General features: G+C 39.0%; 1 protein-coding gene across 7 annotated transcripts in view; it reads left to right on the forward strand.

Annotated features, from left to right (window-relative positions):
- Positions 1-15,045, forward strand: part of TNIK (TRAF2 and NCK interacting kinase) — a 434,420-nt gene that overhangs the window by 330,178 nt on the left and 89,197 nt on the right. For 3 of the 7 annotated variants that reach the window (XM_075340626.1, XM_075340619.1, XM_075340622.1), the window contains exons 13-16: positions 2,209-2,319; positions 4,290-4,376; positions 8,680-8,892; positions 12,007-12,396. In XM_075340626.1, coding sequence (XP_075196741.1) covers positions 2,209-2,319; positions 4,290-4,376; positions 8,680-8,892; positions 12,007-12,396 — 801 coding nt within the window. The remainder of the gene's footprint in view (positions 1-2,208; positions 2,320-4,289; positions 4,377-8,679; positions 8,893-12,006; positions 12,397-15,045) is intronic. The other 4 variants (XM_075340621.1, XM_075340623.1, XM_075340624.1 and 1 more) reach the window with 4 other exon arrangements.

Consider the following 15,045-nt stretch of genomic DNA (forward strand, 5'->3'; position numbering starts at 1 on the left):
TGGCCTTTTTTTTCAGAGAATATGAATGATAACACAGAAATCTTTTTTTCCCACTCATGGTTAGTGGTTGTTGGAAGCCATTTATTTTCAGGCTACTGTGTTTTCTCTATCTAAATCATAACCACCAAAAACATCCAAATGATCCTGATCAAAAGGTCACATACCCCAGTTCTTCATACCGTGTATTGCCCCCTCTAACATCAATGACAGCTTGAAGTCTTTTGTGGTAGTTGTGGATGAGGCTCTTTATTTTCTCAAATGGTAAAGATGCCCATTCTTCTTGGCACAAATCATCCAGCCTATAAATTCTGGGGCTTTCTTGCATGAACTGCGCGCTTGAGTTCTCCCCAGAGTGGATCAATGATATTGAGGTCAGAGACTGAGATGGCTACTCAATGGAAAAGAAAACAAACAAATAAATACACATATTTGGTATCTCAGAGTTCAGAAATGCCCGATCTATCAAAATATAAAATAAATTAATCTGATCAGTAAAAAGTGTAGCAAGAAACAGTTAAAAACTCCCGAATTTTGTTTTTTTGGTCTCTGCAATATTGTTAAAGAATGCAATGACAGGCAATCACAACGTCGCAGCTACCCAAAAATGGTATCCGTAAAAATGTCAGCTCAAGTCACAAAAAACAAACCCTCACTGAGCCCCAGATCCCGAAAAATGAGAACATGACGGGTCTCGGAAACTGGTATCAAAAGCACAATTCTTTTTTTTTTTTTTTCCCCATCACTTAAGTAAAAAAATAAAAAACTATACAATTTTGGTATCCGCAAACTCAATGACCTGGGGAATCATAATCCCAATTCAGTTTTATCATATAGTGAACTTGTGTAAATAACAATAAAAAATTATGGAATTGCACGGGTTTTATTTTTTTGCAGTTAACCCACACTTGGAATTTTTCTCCATTTTCCAGTACAAAATGGGGCAGAATTAATGGTGTCATTAAAAAGTTCAACTCGTCCCACAAAAATACAAGCCCTCATATGGCTATATTGACGGAAAAATAAAAAAAGTTATGTCTCTTGTAAGAAAGGGAGGGGTAAAACTAAAACGGAAAATCGCCGGGTGGTGAAGGGGTTAAAATCACAGTGAGACAGGAGAGTCTGAGTGTATATACTCATGACCACCATTGACAGAGCAAGAATGAATATCACATTTTGTGTTCAACTATGCCTAAAGATGAGAAGTCTGGAAAGCTGCCATGTGTGGTTATCTTTTCAGTTAGCCGTTACAAGGTATCAACCACTGAGGACTCTCAATTTTGACTATTTTTTTTTTGTACTCATAAGTAGTGTCTATGGGCGATTGTGTATCGTGTTTTCACTGGTAAATATTAAATATACACCTTGACTACTTTCCCAATTGCCTGATCACTTTACTGGTATATTTCACCCTAATCTATATTGCATCTGCCCAGACGACAGGGTAATGGCTCATGCAGATTCATTTACAATACTGTACATCCATTTTTTATTAAAGATTGCCTATCCATTCTAGAATAAAAATACCCCCATTTCCTCATAGATCGTGAGCTTGTTTCTCTGCAATGGTTTGTTATGCACATGCACCCCCGGAATTGCTGCCAAGCAGTGTAGGAACTATTAAAGGTTTGGTCCGAAGGCAAAAGGAAATTTTATTTAAATCCCTATCAGCCTGATGTTATTTAAGCTATTTTCTAATATACTTGTATTAAAAATTCCCCACCTTTCCCTAGATACACTATCCAATTATTTATATATATATATATATATATATATATATATATATATATATATATATATACACACACATCTATATACACCTATATATATATATATATATATATATATATACACACATCTATATACACCTATATATATATATACACCCATATATCAATATATATATATTTATATTAATATATATATATATATATATATATATATATAAAAATATGAATATATATATTGATATATGGGTGTATATATATATATATATATATATATATATCTATAGGTGTATATAGATGTGTGTGTGTGTGTGTGTGTGTGTGTGTATATATATATATATATATATATATATATATATATATATATATAATTTATATTTATCTTTTATTTCCTCTCTGATGACGCTTTGTTTGAGAATCCCAGTGCATGCTAAAAATCCTATGCATTACTGATTTGTAATTTAATATGCCTTTATTTGTTTAGCAGCAGAGACGAGAAAAGGAGATGAGGAAACAACAAGAGAGAGACCAGCGTCGGCGTTATGAGGAGCAAATGCGCAGAGAGGAGGAACGAAGAAGGGCTGAACATGAGAAGGTTTTATTGTTTTGTTTTTTTAAATGGATACATAATTTATTTTAATTCATTCAAAAATAATCATTAATTGTAGACCAAACTCTCAATCCAATGGCTTGTTCACATGTTGCGTTTTTACTGCTGAAAAAGCGCAGCGCTTTACAACACCAGTAAAGTGATGGAGATTTCTGAAATCTCGTGCACATGCTGCTTAATTTTTTCATGCAAATTTAACACTTCAGAATGGTTTTTCAAATCTTCAACATGTCTATTTTTTTTCATCGTTTTTGCAAAATTTTTTCATCCATTCAAATGAATGGGGAAAAAATCGCAAGTAAAAAACGTATTTTACCTAGCTTTTTTTCTTTTGCTAACGCTAGGGTTATTGCAGCATAAAAATGTGCTGGAAATACTAAACGTGTGCACATAGCCTAGATCTCCTGGATAGCCCGATCAATAATGACAAGCTGAGGAGCCAGCTTCTGACAATATATAGGAGCTGCTAGGCTACAGTCATGGATACATTTTATATTTGTTCATGTATTTTCTATATTATATGGTTTACAGTATATTTTTAAAGAGTTTTTCTAAAACAAATAAGGACCATCAGCCATTGGCTGAATTTGTTATGTTTTAAAAGTCATTTTTTGGGATTGTTCCTGAACTTAATAATTTATTTTAGATTATTCTCAAACATTTTTACTAAACCCGTTTTAGACCCATGCCCATAGGAAATACCGTATATATAACAAATCCAAGTGACCTAAAAAAAACTTTTACAATATTTTTAAAGCACATAAAGAAAATAGCATTCTACGTGTTTTTCAAGAGATCAGTCTAGTTTCCTTCCTTCATGTCATTTTTTTTTTCTTTAACTTTAAGGCAAAAAGATGACCGTCCACAGGGGAAAATATTGTTAAACCTGCCCTATTAAAGGGAACCTGTCACCAGATTTGGGGCCTATAAGCTGCGGCCACCACCACTGGGCTCTTATATACAGCATTCTAACAGGCTGTATATAAGAGCCCATGCCGCTGTGTAGAGCATAAAAAACACTTTATAATACTTACCTATGAGGTCGCTCTGGTGCACACCAGTCGGATGGGTGGCGCCGTTCTCCGGGACTCGCGCCTCCCCTTTCGGCCATCTTAGTCTTTCTTATTTTGAATCTGCAGTGCATGATGCGTCTACGTCATACACATGCGCTGGCATTGAAGTCCTGCACAGACACACTTTGATCTGCCCTACTCAGGGCAGATCAAAGTATTATAGTGCACCTGCGCAAGACTGGTGAGTGTGTATGGTGTAGACGCGTCATACACCGTGGCTTCAAAATAAGGAAGACCAAGATGGCCGAAAGGGGAGGCGTCGGTCCCGGAGAACGGCGCCACCCATCTCACTTTTGTGCATTGAAGCAACCTCGTAGGTAAGTATTATAAAGTGTTTTTATGTTCTTCACAGCTGTAGAATGCTGTATATAAGAGCCCAGTGGTGGTGGCCGCAGCTTTTAGGCCGAAAAAGTGATGACTGGTTCCTTTAACTAAATCCTGCCTCCTTGTTTGTCGGTCAGCGGAAATTAACCCCTGTGAATCTGCTGACTCTTTTAGAACATGTAGGAAATTTTACAGGTTGACCTACTTTTGTGGTTCCATTTTTGATTTCCTAAGTTTAGTATTCCTTTACGCTTACAGATAGTTGATACAAAAAAACTGATTGCATATCAAATTAATAAATTAAGCTCCAATACATAAATATAAAGCATTTCAATATTGGCCATATATATATAAATTGTGGATCTCAATTTAGACCCTATGGATTCCATCACGAGTAAAGTTCTTGTATCTGAGGCTTTTTTGATAACTCTGTACTGCTTTTCTGAGCTCTCTTAGCGCTTTTACTAATTTGTACTGTTTCTTAGTGTGATATCTAATGTGCTATTCCCCTAATGTTTAGCTTTTCACTTCTTTCTCTTTCGTACAATGTCCTACCAGGAGTACATCAGGCGACAGCTAGAGGAAGAGCAGAGGCAATTAGAGATCTTGCAGCAGCAATTACTGCAGGAACAAGCCCTGCTTCTGGTAATGCCCTGCCCCAGCATGTCCACTCCATCGTGTGTGTGTGCATGGCAGGAAGTGTTTGTCAATCATGCCACCCCCATGACATGTTGCATGACATTCGTATGTTTTTATGCTTTTAATTATGACGCAAACCAACGAGGATGAATTGATCCAGCACCAGCGTAGTTAATACTTCAATTTTATTACGGTCGGTAAAATAGATTTGTAATGATGTTTAAAAGTTTCCATAAGAGTCCATGAAATTGATCAGGCAACTTGACGCGTCTCAGACATACCCATCCTTATTGAAGTGGGATTACCAATATCATTTTTTTCCAAGGTGGTTACAGAAAATGTTCCTTGACCTGCACATAGTTATTGGTCAATTGGTAATTAGTTTTGCAAGTGCCCAATACAATTTCAACAAGCAAACCGTTTGACGTAATAAAAAAAAAATTGTAGAAATGTGACAATCACAGGTAAAAATCCATTTTATAACTAAATATTCATTTGTGTGGTTATCGGCAGTGTATCAAAAAGTGACATTATCCATATAATTAGAAAAAAAAAATTATATACTATCCCAGTTTTTACACTAGTCCTGAGAGCAGTCACCATACAATGGCACTTTTTCTACAGCTCACATGTCAGCTACTCCAGTGTATTTCAGCAGCCATAGAGGTCATACAGAGAAAGCTTTTGTGATCCATGCCTGTAATAAAGACATATCCTTTCTATATTAGGAAGAAAAAAGAAATCTAAAAAAAATCACATTTCACTTTGATACACATGCATTTAATAAATTAAACTGAAGTAAATAAGGATGTAAGTTCACCTGAATATAATAAAGGGCCAATACACGGAACATAGTTGCCCATTTCGCCAAAAAACGTCTTCTTATGAAATCCTGGTGAAACAAAGCAATAGAAGATTTTGACATTTAACCTAGTCAGTCTTTATTATTTATACAGTGCCTTAAAATATATTTATACTCACAGAACTTTGCCACATTTTTTTCATGTCACACCCACAAAAAAAAAGTGTTTTATTGGGATTTTATGTGATATACCAACACTAAGTAGTAGTATGTCAATTGTAAAGTAATGATACATAATTATTGAAATATTTTAAAAAATATAACTCTGAATATTGTGACTTGCCTTTGTATTCTTTGTAGGGCCACCTTTTTCTGCAATTACTGCTGCAAGTCTTTTGGGATATGTCTCTACCAGCTTTGCACATCTAGATGCTGAAATTTGTGTCCATTCTTCTTTGCACAGTATCTCTATCTTAGGGAGATTGGATGGAGGCATCTGGGAACAGCATTTTTCAAGTGTTATCACAGATTGTCAATGGATTTAGGTCTGGGCCATTCATACAGATAAATATGCTTTGATCTAAACCAGGGGTGGGTAACTGATTTTCCCTAGGGATCACATCAGAGACTATAACTGGTGTGGAGGGCCAAACCAGTAGGCTGAACTTAATTCTGCTCAATATTAATATTAACATATTAATTACAATCATTATTTTATATTAACATCACTTAATATTAAGCAGAATTAAATGTTGACATCCCCCTAGATACAGTATGATGCCCCCACACAAGCCTCTACATACAGTATAAGCCTCCACATAACCCCTCTATATACAGTATGAGCCACCACATAGCCCCTATATACAGTATGAGTTCCACACAGCCTCCTACATACAGCATAAGCCCCCACATAGCTTCCTATCTACAGTGAGCCCTTATACAGTCCCCCTATGTACAGTATGAGTCCAACCATAGCCCCTCTATATACATTGTGAGCCCCCACATATCCTCCTATAGGTAGTATAAGCCCTCATGTAGCCCTCCCATATACTGTATTATATTTTCTAGGACCACCTTTCTTCTTTGCAGAATAGCTATAGCTCAGCGAGGTTATATAGAGAGTGAACAGCAATTTTCAAGTCTTATCACAGATTCTCTATGGGATTTAGGTCTGTATTTTAACAGAGCCATTCAAACTCATGAATATGCTTTGTTCTAAACCATCACATTGCAGTTCTGTGATATGTTTAGGGTGGTTGTCCTGCTGTAATGAGAACCAATGCCAAAGTCTCATGTTTTATTGCAGCCTCTAACAAGATTTCCTCAAGGATGTCAGTGTATTTAGTTCCATCCATCAATTTTGATCACCTTCCCGGTCTCTGAAGAAAAGACAAAGCTGAAGAAAAGCATTCCCAAAGCATGATGCTTACACCTTCATGTTTGAGAGTAATGATGGTGTTTTCAGGGTGATGTGCAATGTTAGTTTTTCAACATGCATAGCGTTTTACATTTAGCCCCCAAATTTTTACTTTAGTCTCATTTGAGCAGACCACCTCCTCTCACATGTTAGCTGTGTCGCCTACAAGGCATGTGCGAGAAGGTGTTTTGCTCAGATGAGACAAAATAACTATTTGGGCTACATAAAAGATGTGTGGCAGAAAACATCACCCTGAAAACACCATCCCCACCATCAAACCTGGTGGCAGCATCTTGGTATGGGGAGGCTTTTCTTCAGCAGGGACAGGGAAGATGGATGGAGCTAAATTCAGGGCAATCCTGTAGGGAAGCCTGTTAGAGACTGCAAAAGACTTGAGGCTAGAGTTGTTGTCCTGCTGAAACCAAAACATACTGCCAGAACTATAATGGAATGGTTTAAACCAAGCCATATTCCAGTGCTGGACTGGTCTATTCATAGTGCAAACCTACATCCAATTCAGAATCTACAGGAAGACTTGAAAATTGCTGTTAACAGACGCTCACCATCCAATCTCACTGACCTAGAGATGTTTTGCAAAGAAGAATGGGAAAAAATTTCAGTCTCTAGATGTGCAAAGCTGGTAGAGACATACCCCGACAAACTTGCAGCTGTAATTGTAGTGAAAGGTGGTCCTACAATGTATTTACTCAGGGGCTGAATAAAGATGAACTTCACAATTTTCAGATTTATTTTTTTTAACTGGTTAGAAAAAAATGTATCATTTCCTTTACACTTCACAAATACTTGCTATTTAGTGTTACCATAGTATACACATAAAATCACACCAAATTACATTTTTTCTTGGAAAAGAAAAAAAACAGTTGTGTGACTTTAGCTGGAGTGTTCTATCTTGACGCTTCTACTATAGGCACTGTAATGTAGTAGATAAGCAGAGCCATATTTCGTCTAAATAGGCTCTTACACAAACTTTTCCTATAAGATGGTTGAAGACCTAGTGCTACTCGTCCTGAGCTCTTGTTTTGCTTACTATTCTGTACGTTGATTACCAGGTTAAGCAAATTATAGACTTATAACTAATAACCAATCTCTAGACCCCTATTAGGCCTAAGACACACTGCATGAAAATCAGAGCGAGTGGAGTGCGATAAAACATCGCATTCTACTCTGACCAATATTATCCTATGTGTCAGGACCCATGAGCTATTATTTTCTCAGCCCTAATCGGATCGAGAAAACAATCGCAGGATGCTGCGACTGTAATGCGTCCCTGGTTTCTCTTGCACCCATTCAAGTCTATGGGACAAGGGAAAAATCGCACTGCACTCACGGTACACCGGTGTACTGCGAGTGCAGGGCGAGAATGCCAATAGCCGGAGAGAGGGAGATAAATCCCTTCCTCTCCTCCTCAGCGCCGGCCCTTCCCTTCGCAGCGCTGGCCTGCCCCTCCTCAGTGCCGGGCCGCCCCCCCGCAGCTGAGGTTCGATCGCATGATCGGACCTCAGTCGCAGTGCCACTCGCATGACACTCTGCTTCCGCTGTGCTGCCAGCGTGAGCCGAGTGTCATGCGAGGATCGCACTAGTCCCCTGTGTGGCCCCGGCCTTATTGTGTAAGGCATTATCTACCATACTTTTCTTCTGATCACTTTCCATCTATGTTTAGAAAAATATAACTTTGCGATATGGTTTAAAAGACTATTCCTATAATATAATTTAGTGACAGGTCATTGGGGGTCTCCCACCCATGTCTACAATCAATAGGTTCTGACCCTATTTTTAACGCCTTTTTTTCTTTGAAATAAGTTGAAGGCTTTGATTACAGATCCCATTGAGCAGTCACAGCATCCTTCGAAAGGATTATTAGAAATTGTTGCATATGTTTTATGATTTAGATCTTCCTTGATGATATAATATGCCTAAATCACCTCCACTGTATGTGACACGTTCTTGGGGTATTGAATGTTCACTCATTCGCTGCAGACATCAGTCATTCCTCAGCTGGACGTTACTTCATGTTCTACATTATCTAAGGATCCAGTGTAATTTGTCTTACTTTGTCATTTTTCTTAAAGGAATATAAGCGCAAGCAGCTAGAAGAGCAAAGGCAAGCCGAACGATTACAACGGCAACTGCAGCAGGAGCGAGATTATTTAGTCTCTCTGCAGCAACAGCAGCAGCAGCAACAGCAGCAGCGGCAACAGGAGCAAAGGCCTCCTGACAAGAAGCCCCTGTATCATTACAAGGAGGGACTGAACCCTACAGAGAAACCAGCATGGGCAAAAGAGGTATGGTGGCTGGGTTATCTAGAAACTGCTGCCGTTCACTAAAGTTTGGATAGGGACAACAAGTTTTATTTATGGCCATTCTGCGAGGATTATATATTTCATATTTTTTTTTAACTGTTTAACTTTGGTTTATTAATAGTAAAACTGTGGAGAGATACATTTCACATTACTAAGTTTTCATGTTTTTTGTTTTTGGGAGAATTTTTCTATGTCATGAACCGTTCCTTGTCAACCGTTCCGTGTAGTGTCAGTGTTGCACTATGAGCTAGCTCAAAATTTATACTAAATATTTTCTTCATAATAAATACATAGCTTCCTTTGACTTTTTCCTTAAAACATATGTCTCATAACTAACAGAGACCATGGGCTTTCTGGCCAGCTGTGTATTACGTTTTAGCATATTTTATATTTTAAAGATGTAATGTTGAAAATCCTCTTTGTAAAATATATAGTTTTTAAAAGAATGTAATTTATAAAGGTATTACTATTTGTGTGACCTCTAAATTAGTTTTTAAAGTAATAAACATGTCATATATAATGGACACATTTTACAATTATTTAGTTTTAGAAGGGTCCACAAAAGGCTGATGCCTCATTGATCACTTATAAATTTTCATGTGTGTACTTACCGTGCCACTAGGCGTATTAGTACTTTACTCCTTTTTATTTGGCTCGATGGGATGGATATTGTGGATCATCCAGATTGAGCCTTTTTTGTCTTCTCCTTTAACCTATTATGGCTAGTAGATGAGGGTCCGGATCAGAGAACTCCTAACTCAGAATTCCATAATAGAGTAACTCCTTTAAAAAGAACTGTGATTTATGCGGTCCACCTAAAAATCATATTGTGATTGAGCAATCTCACTCAATTTTCTACGATACTGTGGAACTCGCCCCTCATTTCATTCAAGGGGTTCTATCCTCACACTTTAAAATTGGATATGCTAGCTCATGTCAAGTGTTGTTTAGTAAAGGGGTTTTCCACACACAGGTTATTAAAACATTTAAAAGTCCATAAGAAACCTAATTTACTTGCTGTTAAAATCCTGCTCTGGTCTCGAACCATCATACATGGTGATCTCCAGCTCTTATCATCCAGCTACAATTGATTAGAGGTATAGAAAAGTCTTGTCTATGCCAAGAACCGAACGTAGACAGTCAATCAAGCACAGCCTACATACAGGTAACATAATTCAGCCAGCAGCTTTAAAGGGACTCTATCAGCAAAAGATGACTGTTCACACCAAGTACAGGCACTTGCACATCCTGGTGGGGCTAATCATTTAAATACGTCTTCCCACCTTCTGTTTTTCTATCCATCTCCTCCCTTATCTGCCTCGATGTAGCCAGAGCTGCCAATCACATAAAGCCCCCGTCACATTTAGCGACTTACCAGCGATCCCGAAAATGATGCGACTTGATAGGGATCGCAGGTAAGTCGCTGGTGAGATACCACACAGTCAGGCCTTACCAACGACTCAGTAACGATACAGGTCGCAGTAGCGACCTGTATAACGATCTCTGCTATCATTGGGATCCTGTCACACAGTGTCAAACATAGCGATGCGTCCAACCCAGCAGGATATCGCCTTTGAAGACAATGGTCCAGGACATTCCGCAACGACCGGCGACCTCACAGCAGGGGCCAGGTCATTGCTGGATGTCACACACTGCGACATCGCTAGAAAGATCGCTGTTGCGTCACAAAAAACGTGACTCAGCAGGGATGTCGCTAGCGATGTCACTTAGTGAGACGTGGCCTTAAGAGTGGAGGGTGGTGATTGAGGGAAAATAAGCAGGTGGGAAGGTGAATTTAAATTATTAACCCAGCAATGGTGCACGAGCGCCTGTACTTGATGTGAACAGTCATCCTGTGCTGATAGTCCCTTTAAGTGCAGTGTGGTCTGAACACTGAAGAAATGGGAGATCTGTTCAGTGATCCCCTAGTGACTTATGTATACTGGGAGGGAGAACAGAATGCTGGTTCACAGATTTATTAAGTATATGGCTCTTTGCTCATGCAAATATACTGGATATTAGTAGGTGAAATGTTGAGTGTTAAGGAGAAAGAAACTCTGGGCAGCGATTTTTCCATCTTGAGACTATATAGACCATTTAGAAGTCTCAAAATGGTGCTTTGTAGTTGAGGTGGGCGATCACTGATCCTGGGAGTGAGTGATCTGTCTGACAGATTCTTCTGGCAGTGAAGTCAGAGAACACATCTTGGGAAATGTAGTCTAGAGAAATAGAGGGAGAGTACAGAATAAAAATAATCACAGACCACAAAGATGCAGGCAGCTAAAAAAGGAAATCTCCCTTAAAATGAAGATCATTTAGGGACTCATTAAAAAGACAGCTAGATCTGTTTTTGTGTGCCTGGAAAACCTCTTTATAGAACAATTGGGCCGTTCCTCTGTTGTTATTCTTGAATACTTACGAATAAATGGACAATTGATGTTAGCAGATTTGGGTGTCCCTGCAGCGTCTGATATTGGCATCAGTATGAAGGGACACATGCCCTATTAAATCGCAGTGCTTTTACACTAATATCAGAGAAACGCCACACGCAGTTATCAGAAATGATACTTCCACAATGAATATTGAATGCAAATGGTTACTAAAATAGACAAGTCTGGTCTTCTTTACCTACAGATGTAAGTGCTCTCTTTGTGCAGATCATTGGTGTTTGCTTTTTTAGTTCATTGCTTTTGCAGTGCATCAAACTGGGTGATGGGAACAGCAGAATTTTATGATCCTTATTGGACAGCCATGCTTCTTTTTAGATCTCTTGGTTATTCTTTTTAAAAATGGCACTTGCCTATTAAATCGGTAGCTGGTTGATTTAAATGCTGTACGCCAAAGAGTAGTAGGTATATTTCCAGGGAGCAGCCTTACATAGTAACCTCAGCCTAACATGAATGTAATAGGTTTTGCATGTTACAAGAAACCATTGCTAACAGAAACTCAGCCAAGTAAAATTAACATACAGATACATTGTATGCCAGAGTCATTAAGGAATGTGATGTGCATGCTCCATTAAATTATCTAATTTGTCATTGTGAGTTTTTTTATGTTGTGTTGTAATAGTAAAATTTTGTGTGATCCCACTCCCAGGTTCAACAGCGATCTCTTAGTAATTCGCCTGTTCTTCCAGCTAAGCAGCAGCACACTCCTGTTATCGAGCAGCAGGTGCCCCTGGTAACCAAAGATGCATCTACTAGTTGGCAACCCTCAACTAGGCCAAATTCTCAGAACCTGCAAGCATCAGGTCGTGTGAAAATGGACAACTTAGCTCCACCCATGTTATTGCCTTCAATTCAGATTTCCAAATCAGGGCCCTGGTCACAAGCAACACAGAGTGACGTGCAATCTCTAGATGATGAAGTGAGATTCTTACTCCAAGTGAACTCACAAGAAAATGAACCAGGGAGGAAATCAGTAACGTCCCTTAAAGGGTCCCGATCACAAGGATGTAGTCCTGCCAGGGACACTGGATTTACCAAGGTCATGAGTGTTTCAAATCTTTACTAAAACATACATGCATGAACCATTGACCAGGCATCTGCGAAGGCACAGGGGATGTAGTCACAAGCTTTTCTTGTGTAACTTCACGGGCAGACAGGTCATGCATGAAATAGTGTATGTCTTGGGAGTCTCGCTAATAGAAGACATCTAAAAAATGTCATACCTGCTGTTATAAGCATGTATTAACCTCATATAATAACTGGTTGTGGTGGCTTCAAGATCAACTTAATCTCTAAAGTCATTTGTAGCATTAAGTCCTAACATCTCCCTTGGAGGCGGTCACTTTACTCCATCTTTACTACCATTTACTAACTGCTCTATGCTCTATATGTCCGCATGTCCCTTACTTGTTGTGTTTCCTTCTGCATCATCAGCTTTCATTTTTTACCCCTATTTTCTGTACAATTGAACTATGACTCCTATGTACATATCTTTTGGCAGTATGTGCTCTGACTTTTTCAGACTTCATTTTTATTTAGGTTTTATTGTTAACTCATTTTTAAGGATTAATTATGTACAGTACTTAATACTAATCATAGGAACTAAAAAATATATATATTTATATAAAAGTCTCAACTCTAGTTACTACCCCAATAATAATATTCTTTATTTAGCGCCAACATATTCCGCAGCGCTTTACAATTCAGAGGTTCATAAGCAAACACTCATTAGTAACCGTTATAAATTATGTAATAATTAAAGCAAAAATAATGACAACCTTGCTCATAAGCTTACAATCTATGCTGAGATGGGCATGACGAGAAGTACAGGTACTTATTAACTATGATGGTCCAGCCATCTTAAGCAAATTGAGATAGATAAAAGGCTGTATGAGCCAGTTGCCAGCCAATATTTGTAATGCGTTGGCTGTGGAGGAGAGTTTAATGGAGAATTATATTTAGAGAAGTATTGAATAGGCTATATATGAAAGGACTTTGATTAGGCAACATGATAGGCCGCCTTAAAAAGATGTGTTTTTAGTGATTGCCTAAAACTGTGTAAGTTGTGGTTAGTCCCAATTTCTTGGGGTAGAGCATTCCAAAGAATTGGTGTAGCTGAGGGGAACTCTTGGAGTCGGGAGTGGGAGGTTCATAATGCTGCGGATGTTAGTCGAAAGTTGCTTGTGGAGCGTAGAAAATAAGTAGGGTGATAAACAGAGATGATGGGTCGTGCTGCACTTTGGAGAGCTTTGTGGGTGAGAACAAGCTATTTAAATTAGATCCTATAATTTATGGGCAGCCAGTGCAATGGCTGGCACAGAGCAGAAGCGTCAGAGTAACGATTAGCCAGATAGGTGGCCCCAGCTGCTGCCTTAAGGATGGACTGGAGAGGGGAAAGTCTAGTGAGGAGGAGGCCAATTAATAGAGAATTATAGTAATCAAGCTGGGAGTGGATCAGGGCCACGGTAAGGGTTTTTGTTTCCATGGTGAGAAAGGGGCGGATTCTAGAGATGTTCAAGTGCAAGCAACAAGAGTGGGAAAGAGATTGTATAAAGGAAGGGAAGGAAAGATGAGTTGCAAACATAACACCCAGACAGTGAGCCTGCTGCCTAGGCGTTATCATGGTGCCACACATTGAGAAAGATGTTAGATTTAGGGAGATGAGTAGACGGCGGGAGCATAAAACGTTTAGTTTTGGAATGGTTGAGTTTCAGATAGAGAGCTGACATGATTTTGTAAACAGCAGAAAGACTGTCACTGGTGTTCTGTAGTACAGTGGGGGTAAGGTCAGGGAATGAAGTGTATAGTTGTGTGTCATCAGTATAAAGTTGCTACTGAAAGCCAAAGTTGCTGATACTCTGTCCAGTTGGGGCCATGTAGAGAGAGAAGAGGGCTAAGGACTGAACCTTGGGGGACCCCAATAGTGAGAAGTGGAGCCATTAAATGATACACTGAAAGAGCGTTGAAAGAGATAGGAAGAGAACCAGGAGAGAGCGGTGTCCTTTCGGCCGATTGAGTGGAGCATAAAAAGTAGGAGATAGTGGTCAACAGTGTCAAGCTGCAGAGAGGTCAAAAAGAATAAGCATAAAGTTGTCACCGGTACATTTTGCTGTCAAAAGGTCATTGCTCATTTTAATGAGGGCAGTTTCTGTAGAATGTAGAGGGTAAAAGCCAGACTATAATGGATCTAGAAAAAAGTGAGTAGAAAGGTAAAAGCTGAGGCGGGAGAAGACCAGGCGCTCCCAAGAGTTTAGAGATGAAGAGGAAATTGGAGACTGGTCTAAAATTGTTTGTGTAGGGTGGGTCAAGAGAAGGGGTGTTTTTTTAGTAATGGAAAAAAGTGTTTGAAGGAGGAGAGGAAGATACCAGAAGTGAGAGATTGAAGACTTTAATTAGGTGAGTAGTGACGAATGGAGAGAGACTGGAGTAGATGTGAGGGAAAAGGGTCAGTCATGTAGGATGAGGAGAGAGAGGAGCCTGGAGACTTCTTCTGTGACTTGGTCAAATGTGGAGAGTGAGCCAGAGGAGATGTAGGGAGGGATGGGAATAACCGCTCTTGGTGGCTGGGAGCTGATTTCCTGACAGATATTTTCTATTTTCTCTGTAAAGTAGGAGGCCATATCATCGGCACAAAGGTCTGTTATACCCCAATTACCAGCAATATTTTCTCAAGTTTAGGAATGACTTT

This window comes from Anomaloglossus baeobatrachus, chromosome 3 (genome assembly GCF_048569485.1).
Source record: "Anomaloglossus baeobatrachus isolate aAnoBae1 chromosome 3, aAnoBae1.hap1, whole genome shotgun sequence".
In the NCBI taxonomy this organism is placed as follows: Eukaryota; Metazoa; Chordata; class Amphibia; order Anura; family Aromobatidae; genus Anomaloglossus; species Anomaloglossus baeobatrachus.